Raw genomic sequence first — 10,216 nt, 5'->3', positions numbered from 1 at the left:
TACTACCGAATCTGAATCCCTCATCTTGAAAGACTTTCTCATGCATTATTATGTTTCAAAAAAGAAAAAAGAAAAAAAAAAGCGAAAGACTCTCTCATACACAGTTACGTTGCACATAGTAGCAAAAAGGCATCGTGTCTAACTTCTCACGAAACAGATAAAACAAATTCTACCAAAATTCTCGTCGAAATTCATAAAATGGCCATCAAAAATTTGTAACATGCATCCGTGATTTGTGCAGACCAAACATCTTTGAAATTACCCCTCCATGTATCCACCGGTAACTAGCCTCTCGGGGTCAGCTCAGCCGGTGAATCCTCGGGGGTATTCCTCGTGGGGCGCGGTTCGAGTCTGGCTTCACATATCGCCTGGGTGCTCTTGGGGGGCGGGGTACTCCAGGTCCAGGGAGATTAGTCTGGTAAAATTGGGATACTCCCTAGATTAATCCAAAAAAAAAAAGTATCCACCGGTAACTTTTTTTTTTTCATACTTTCTCTCTTTAATTCGCTCAGTTTTTCGTACTCTTTAATCAGTCTTAAATTGTTAGTACTAGCCACTAATAGTGGAGTAAATTTTTAAATAGTGGTGAATTTATGAATGTCATACGAGTATGGGTTGTTTAATTGTCCTTCATCTGTAAAGTACTTACTTTTGTTGTTTAGAATTGTCTCTATTGTTTTTTGGGCTTGTTCGCTATTCTTTGGATGGAGTTTAACATCTTTCAACAATATTGAAGGTTTTTTTATTAAAAAAAATTTAGACTTTATATTCAATAGTTTAGATGTTTCCATAGAACGATGCCAAATGCCCATTAACTATGCCTTGAGGCAATTTTGATAGTAAAATTAAATTGTTAGAAAAATGTAAATTATTGATATTTATGTCATTGAAACAATAATGCGCAGGGATGGAGCGTTGCAGAAATTTTTTTTTTTCCTAGTACCAAAATCCAAAATCCTTTTTATTTGGTTGGGTGCGGATGCACTTCCCTATCAAGCAAGCTTGTGGTGGAAATTGGAATTGCACATCTATCCTCTCGACTTCTTGGCAGGTCTTCTTTTTTTTTTTCTCCTCCTTGACAGGTCTATTTGAAACTGTATTCATTCAAGAAATCCATGTCTTTTTTTTTTTTTTTTGAAAAGTGTGGACAGAGTACTTAAATCCAACGAATTTACATTAAACTTGGGTTGTTAAATCTACTTGCCCAAGTGCAACTCGGGGTCGACTATCTTGGCGGCATAACATCCTGCCTCCTGGCAAGAAAGGGGAAGGAAATTGAGGCTGGGACCATTCATGTGGCTTGCCAAAAAAATCTCATCAAAAGGGTCGCGTTTTTAATTTTGGAATGTCTCAAAATATTTAGGAAAGTTAGAACTTCTTTTAATCTCTTTTTTCAATATAATCCTTTCATTTAATCACACATATATTTTTATTCAAATCAAAATTTGAATTTGTGAAGGTAAGTATGAAAAGATAAACACAAATATTACAATCAAATCACTATTTTAAAAAAGTTGAATTTCCGAAATACGACAAATAAATTGGGACGGAGGGAGTGCAAAGCAAAGGAAGAAGCAGCTTCCATCAAGCTCTAGAATGATAATAGAACGTGGTCATTTTTATTTTTTTTTTGGTTTTTTAGGCTAACATGATGGTCAAATTTGTTCTTCCAAAGAATTGAAATTGGTCTGCCTTGTTCCCACGTTGTTTTTCGTTTAATTTGTCCTTAGCTAAAACAACTCCTATCATAAAATCACCCATAGTCAACAACCAAGTCTAAAACACGGACAATCTTTGGAAATCATATGGAGTAAATGTTTATAAAGTAAGAACCTTGTTGCAACTCAAATTATCTATGCCTACAGTCAAATCATATAATGCTTTTTTTTTTTTAATCCCAGATTCAATCATTGAATTGTTGGTTGCACCATAATCCAAAAATTGAGGGATATTTTACTATCCTAATCATCATCAATGAAATATGACAAGTGAGCTGTGAGGTGCACGTAGCAATTTAAGAAAAAGAAAGGCTTTTTTTTTTTCGTCTAATTTGTACTACTATTTATCCGGATTGATTCGAATGCCGGTCTTCTTTTTCTTTTTTTTTTTTTTATCAATTGTCATCCTTACTTCTATTCCTACTCCTACTCTAACTAGGGGAAGCTCAACTGAACCTACGGGGACCGATGAGAACAGAACCATCACCGGACTGGACGGGTATACTACGCGCCCGCCTGGATTCGAATGCCAGTCGAGATGCAGGTTTTATAAATATCTTCCCAAGTAATGAGACTGACGCGGGTCTTCTGAAATGATTGCTCCTCAAATGCTATTTAAAACTGACTTGTCTCAATCTTGTCGTCCAAATTGTTTAAATAAATGGTTGTTGGGCATTTTCTAATTTGTGAACTTTTCACACATCTATTTTTTGGTACCATTTAAAAAAAAGAAGAAGAAGAAACCTTTATTTTTTAAATTAAGAAATTGGCAGATCTATCTGAACTTTTTTTTTTTTAATTGCACGTTGTACTCCGATCATCTAAATCATATAGAGAGATCTTCGCCTTTTATATGCATTATTAGCCTCTTACGAGTTTTTTTGGTTAATTTATGGGCTGATATTTGAAATAAAATGAACTCAAGCTTCTGAACTTCAAGAATTAATAAGTAACAATTGCAGTGGATAAATATAAAGTACTCGTAATTATCCATTATAATTTTGGAGAATCGAAGCCCAATCAACTCTTTTATTTCATATACTTCACATTGTCATAGTTCATTTTCTATAAAAGTTTCAAAAAAAAAAAAAAGTGCATTTCAAATGGTATCTTATCAGTTTACTTGAGAAGTGTGTTTGGATAGAGTATTATTTGAAATAATTACTGTAGCACTTTTTGTGATGTGATATGTATGAGATAAAAAATAGTTAAAAATATAAAAAGATGGATTGAAAAATGTGTTTTTGATACAAGCGAAATATTATTTGAGATAAATTTGCAATCCAAACACACTTAGATCTCATTTAAAAAAACGATGAACATGTGCAGTTTAGTGTGTGGTGTGCAGTTGTTTGACTCCATTACATTCCAAATTTAGTCCACGCGGTACATACGTAATTAATACAAGTACAACGTTCAATTTAGGAAGTATCCTTGAAGATAAAATAAAATCGCTTTTTGTTCCCAATCACAGATTACAACTTGACACTAAGGTACGAGATTAATTTAGCAGAGTTTAAAACCCAGATCTATTTAATAAGAATTAACCTTTTATGCACTGACAGGAAAAGTGTAGTATTTTTATTTACACTAACAGCTATAGATGTATGCCAAATATGTATGATTTAAATTTCAAATTTAAATTTATATTATGCGATATAATCTAAATCTGTTAATATAAAAAAAAATTATACACTAATAATGTATAAAAAAAACTTACTCGTTTAATAAATAAGTGTCAAACATATGGTTAAGTCACTATATAATATGGGTGCGTTTGGATATCTCATTTTTTTAAATAATATTTTGCTTGTATCATAAATACATTTTCGAACCCATATTTTTATCTCACATACATCGCATCATAAAAAATACTACAGTAATTATTTCAAATAATACTCCAGGATAGTTAAAACGTTTAACACAGACCAGAAAACAAATTTAAAATATTTGTTTTGTGGTGAAACTGAGATTCAAATCTCACTATATGTCAGTTTCTTCTTGCTCATCAATTTGTAGTGCGATTGAGTTGCTGTTTCCATCATCTGTAAGTTAGTTTGCTCAGTGCAAGGTATTTATGTATTATTTTCCCTACCCTATGGTTGGTTTCTTGCAATCTTATCAGAAAATAGCGTATTTATTTTGAGAAGAGGAACTACCCGGAAAGAGGCTAAAAAGAATGTGCTATTTATGAGCGACTCATGTTTAACGTTTTCGGATACGAGTGTCGTGCCATGCAATCGAGTCAAACGACAACGTCATGCTGCTGCCGCATCAAATGTGCGCGCCTTTCATTTCGAAAGCAGCCAGCATACTATAAATAGAGACCAAATGCAGCGGCTTTGAGTCAGATTGCAGACCACGAGATCAGTCATACAAGCCAGCCTAGTAGGACTTCCATTATTCAATATTCAACAATTCTTTTGCTTAGGTGCTTCGAGCATCAATCTGCAATATTATTTGCCAGTTCCTTCTTTGTATAAAGTTAGCCTAAACTCCCAAATCTTGCTTTATCCTCTTCTTTTTCTTTTTTTTTTTTTTGTGACATTTTGATAATATCGTGCTACAAAGAAACCAACAAACAGAGAACTCTTGCATTTAATTTGTAGATACTGCTAGTTTGCTACTTGCTCACTACTGGGCTGTGGCCAGACAAATTTATCAGAAGCATGGACATGGAGGCTGCAATTCAAGGTGGAAAGCACAACATGCTTAATAAGTTCAAGATTTGCATATCCATGAAGACTCTGATGGTTCTCTTCAACTGCATCTTATTGACCATTGGCCAAGTTGGTGGTCCATTGCTTGTGAGAATTTACTTCTTGCATGGAGGGAAAAGAAAATGGCTCACTGCTTGGTTACTCACTGCTGGTTTTCCCTTACTTATCCTCCCAATTAGCATCTCATATTTTAAAAATCGATCCAACGCTTCGTCTCCAAAGTTTTTGGTCCCTCCTAGACTTGTCGCCGCTAGTGCCTTCTTGGGATTTCTTCTGGGCATAGATAGCTACTTGTACACCTTTGGCATGTCTTACCTCCCCGTTTCGGTTTCTTCCCTTCTGGGCTCGAGCCAACTTGCCTTCACGGCAATTTTCGCCTACTTTGTAGTTAAGCACAAATTCACTCACTATTCAATCAATGCTGTGGTTCTAATGACCTTTGGATCGGCTATTTTGGGACTGCACATGAACGGGGATCGTCCCAGTGGCGAATCACATGCCAATTACACGCTGGGATTTTTCATGACCCTTGGTGCTGCTGCTCTTCATGGATTTATAATGCCAGCATTCGAATACGCACAGAAGAAGGCTGAAGTTACCGTCACGTTCGACCTCTTCTTGCAAGTTCAGTTCCTTGTGTCGATGTTTGCCACCCTGTTCTGTACCATCCCCATGATAATCAACAAGGATTTTCAGGTACTACTCAGACAGAAAAATTAATACGTTTCTTTTTTGAGTGATTTGACTGGCTATAATTAACTCTTTCAGCATCTTAAACTGATCTCATTCTACTGATGATGCAGGCAATTCCACAAGAGGCTGCAGAATTTGAACTTGGACCAATGAAGTACTACATGATACTGGTAATGGCTGGGATTGCATTGCAGTGTATGATGATAGGGAGCACTGGGGTTATTTTCAGCTCTTCATCCCTCTTTGGGGGAATTGTGACTTCTCTTTTAGTACCAGTCCAACAGATATTTGCTGTTTTTTGCTTAACGGAAAGCTTCAGTGGTGAAAAAGGGATGGCCTTGGCGATGTGCCTTTGGGGTTTTGCCTCCTACTTTTATGGAGAATACAAAGTAAACCAGAAGCAGCCGGACAGTAAACCTGAGCCAGAGCATGAGGAAGTTTGAATTCTTCATGAAACTTTTTTGGCTCAAAAGATAATTAAAAAACAGAAGAAACTCAAGTTTCTCACACTAGAATCGGCAGCCAATGTGGATAGATGCAAAGGTTCTGCCACTTGAATTTTGTACCTATCTTTAGAATTTAGAAGTGTTAGTGCCACCATTACGACAAACTGAAGTGGAAATTTTTTTTATTTGATTGTGGTACAACCAAATGGCTTGGTTTAGCCAATAGGCACCATCTTCTATTCTCAAGAATCTCCAACGAATGCTCTCTTAAGATATGCAAGTACCATTTCGTGTCTTGTCTGCAACTCTGCATAAGCATCTCATCCGGCTTCCCTGCCCCTCGAAGAAGGATTCTTGACATGTTGTCTTCACGAAAGACTATATCAAATTTTAGGTCAATGCAAAAGCTAACAATATGTCAACTCAATTTGGGAGTATTACTTTCTTTTGCCGCAGATTCGTAAGAATACAGTACACCAGAGAAATTCTTAAAAACTATATATTGAAGATGTTGGTTTTTTGGGGCATAAACTAAGAAACAACACCTTAGTGTTGCAAAAAAAGCTTATAAGAGACTTGTATTGAAAGTGAAAAATGAGCTTATATTCTACATTCATCAACTCACTATTTATAGTGATTACATGAAACAAACTAGCAAAATATCCAACTAACAATTATCCTAGAAATCTCAACAAAATATAATCTCCTTCTACTAGCAAATCTTATCTAAAATATCTGTTAACAAACCAACATGATCTTTTGTTAACAAATATCCTTATTTTTCTAATAACTAAATTATTTTGATATCAAACATAATCTAGCAAAATATGTAGGAAAAGTTGCATATCTCAACACTCCTCCTTGCCACTTTTGCTGCAGATTTTGAATTGTCTTCTCAAATCTTTGAATCTTGTTTTGGACGAGACTTTTGTAAGAAATTCTGCAATTGATGATTAGCCTTGCAATGAACTTCTTCTTTTGTCTTCTCATGCCAAACTCCACATAAAAGATGATTTTTTTTTAATGTTTCCAAATAACCTTCTCATAGGTTTAAAATGGAACATCTTTTGACGATGTTTGAACCTATATAGAAAATATGAAATTTTGCATGATTCTTCATTTTGCCATCACCATCAAAATCTGTAGACCCAAAAACAGAAATGTTATAATCTTGATAAATATCAGGAATCAATCTGATATCTCCTGACTTATCAATGATCTCCTCCTGAATTTTTTCAGGATCTGGATTCTTGATTTCATCATCATGTTCCACTTTAGAATTGTCAAAATCTGACCAATTCATAGTGAAACTTCTCCTTTCTATTTTAATTGAGAATAATTTATTCTCAATCAAATCATCAGCCATTTTCTTTGTGAAAACGGCATCAAAAACTGATATGTGAATGCTGGCCTTGGATCTCTGTCTAACTGCAACTCTGTGGTCTCTAATTTGTGTATCCATCAGCTCTTCAAATGCTGATGAAACAAAATTCGTCTCCACCATATCCCGTAGATCATTGACTACCAAATAAGTCCAAAATTTTATGGCCCAAATTTGGTAAGTTTCACCACTAAAAGTTGAAATATTTGACAAAAAGTTCTTTCCTGTCATGGCTTTGAACTTATAAAGGATCCTCACCAATGCACTCACTCTAAAAAAAAGACTCAGGCCCTTAAGATAGAGGCTCTGATACCACTTTGTTGGTTTTTTGGGGCATAAACTAAGAAACAACACCTTAGTGTTGCAAAAAAAGCTTATAAGAGACTTGTATTGAAAGTGAAAAATGAGCTTATATTCTACATTCATCAACTCACTATTTATAGTGATTACATGAAACAAACTAGCAAAATATCCAACTAACAATTATCCTAGAAATCTCAACAAAATATAATCTCCTTCTACTAGCAAATCTTATCTAAAATATCTGTTAACAAACCAACATGATCTCTTGTTAACAAATATCCTTATTTTTCTAATAACTAAATTATTTTGATATCAAACATAATCTAGCAAAATATGTAGGAAAAGTTGCATATCTCAACAGAAGACCTGCACTTTCAGAGTGCACCACATGCAAATTAGGCGTGATTAGCAAATTACATGTGAAAACTTTATTTGTCATATGCATCACCTTCGTATCGTTTGCTCAAATTAGGCGTGATTAGCAAATTACATGTGAAAACTTTATTTGTCATATGCATCACCTTCGTATCGTTTGCTCAGAAACCACTCAACTCTAAAGTCAAATAGAATTGAATCATGTAATGAATGTAAAGAGATGGAATTATTCTGCATGTGTGATCCATTGTTTCTATCTTTAGAACTCAGAAGTAGTGCGACCCAAATATCCAATAGCTTAGTTCATCAACAGGCTAAGGATTATATCATTGGTTTGTCAAGAATCTCACGGTAAAAGCTCTTATAACAAAATGGGCGCACACAACATAGTGCTATCTGAATGGTCTTTGGTGCATGATTTTCTCACATATATGTTCTTGGTGGAACATGATGATTTTCTCACATACATGTTATTGGTTTCCACCAAGTTTAACTATCAGTTTTTGGGATACTGGAGCAGACTATCACATCAAATCTTCAGCAAGCCTTATCTGCTATGGAATATACTTAGGTTTTACACAAAAATAGCTTTTGGGTTAATGGAGCAGACCATCACATGATTGGCAAACCAGGTTTAGGACGAAAAAGTGATGTTGAAATTAATAAAAATCCAAAAACCAGTTAGTCTTGAAACTATTCCTATGAAATTTCCTTCCACATTGCATAATTTGACAATGATGATTTCAGGAAGCAGAGAACTCAAAAATTATCAAGGACTAGAATATTAAGTTCAAGAAAACTGAAGGCGTGGTTCTTCAGTGGGTCACGCCTTTATCCTTTTTTCTTCCCTCCCAGTCCCAGCATTAAGTTCAGTTTTAGTCATCAGTCCTCCCTCATCACCCATCTTCAAATCACAGAAAGCTCGAGGCTTCAAGCCTTTAGCTGCAAAAATTGCATGTCAGAATTCAAGGAAATTTTTGTTGGAACAAATAACCTTTATCCTGAGCTTCAAAATTTGGTAACTTGTTAGGTCTTTCAGTTTGTAGTTTAATCTTCTTGAAGTACTTGTATAGAAAGCCATATATATATGAGAATCTTCTAGTATCAGTGTAAACTTAAGGCTGAATTGCCTATCAGTCCAAGTTTACAACTTTTGTGATTTTCTTTTGGGCAGACGTAGAGCTTCAGCTGTTGTTTATTGAACTAGAAATTTGGTCTGACACTTGAATCAAGGAGCAGCCTTGATTTGATTGGCCGCATTAACTATACGATTTTAATTGAATTTCATCAGCTGCCAATTCTACTAAGACTGCCATAATGCAAATAATACAAGTTTGCTTCTCTTCGTATTTAAAGAGAAGAGGGGCACAAACGGTTGCCCAACACAGCCATTCATTCAGAGCATAATATTTTTTTAAACAACTTATAATTCTTCACAAACTATTTTTATAACTTTGTAACAATCATGTTACTTTAAAATAGTGTATCTGTGCACGTTAATTACTTTAATGGCGTGTTTTATATTATACAGTTTGAAAATTTACACTGTTGGCTAAATACTGACCATAAATCATTTGAATGATTGTATTTGACAACCATCCGACTCTTTCCGGCAAGAGTAGTAGTGTTATTTAACCCCTCCCTCCCAATATATACATATATATATGTATGTATGTATGTATATGTGTGTGTATCATCCACGCTTTCATGTTCTCCCAGTCTTAAAGGAGCAATCTGGACTTATTGACTGTGTGTGTGTGTGTCTATATATATATATATATATATATATATATATAATAGCATCCTTTCTGAGTGAGAAGTTAATGCGTGGTTTCCGGAGTTACCAACGCCTTCAGCAGTGCATTTGGATGTTGATGTTTCCCACGGATTCATTACAGGTCGAAAAGGTTATATGAATTGGTATGTCGTACAATATACTTTCATTAGTGAGAGCTACGCCAGAAAATCACTCAAGGCAGGTATGTCAGAGATGAAACAAGACATGCAACAATAGGTAAAGCGGATCCCCGCCAAACAGGTACAACGACAGGTTCTGCATGTAAACTCATCATTTCATGGCAACTGAAAACCAAGCAAAATGCTAATCGGGTTCCACAGTTTATGTAACAAAGTGTTGCAATATTTTCCAAAAGTTCTCTCAAGCCCTGCTTGATTTTGCTTGTATGGTTTCACACCATCTCTGCTATTGTCCACAAAAAGCTTCTATTCATCCAGCACTACATTTTTAAGGGCTAAGCAGCTCCAGCTGCCAAACCCTACTCCATCCCAATAGAAAATTTTGAGATTAATGCACTTTACTTTTGGAGCTTATCTTAGTCCTCCGATTTCGGGAAAAACTAATACTACTATAGGAGGAATACTGTATGTGTGACAAATATTCAAGCGAGCGAGTCCCGTTTACTGGATGATATTTTTCAGAAAAGAATTGAGGGAAATGAAAGCATTATTACTCATGCTCTTGTCTGACTAAGATGGTTATGAGAAAAGAAAAAAAAAATTCAATCTAAGATGGTTGATACTTGTAATGGATAACAAGAGAAGGATATTGGGGCCTGTAAC

The 10,216-nt window shown here is 35.1% G+C and overlaps 1 protein-coding gene across 1 annotated transcript; it reads left to right on the top strand.

Moving 5' to 3' along the window:
- Positions 1-4,072: 4,072 nt before the first annotated feature.
- LOC113713729 (purine permease 1-like) lies at positions 4,073-5,873 on the top strand. The gene is made up of 2 exons (XM_027237517.2): positions 4,073-5,134; positions 5,242-5,873. The coding sequence occupies exons 1-2, from the start codon at positions 4,388-4,390 to the stop codon at positions 5,572-5,574; spliced, it is 1,080 nt and encodes a 359-aa protein (XP_027093318.1). The 5' UTR covers positions 4,073-4,387; the 3' UTR covers positions 5,575-5,873.
- Positions 5,874-10,216: the final 4,343 nt, after the last annotated feature.

Source organism: Coffea arabica, chromosome 10c (assembly GCF_036785885.1).
Source record: "Coffea arabica cultivar ET-39 chromosome 10c, Coffea Arabica ET-39 HiFi, whole genome shotgun sequence".
Lineage (NCBI taxonomy): Eukaryota > Viridiplantae > Streptophyta > Magnoliopsida > Gentianales > Rubiaceae > Coffea > Coffea arabica.
The sequence above is the reverse complement of the archived record's forward strand: the minus strand, read 5'-3'. Positions and strand labels throughout refer to the sequence as shown.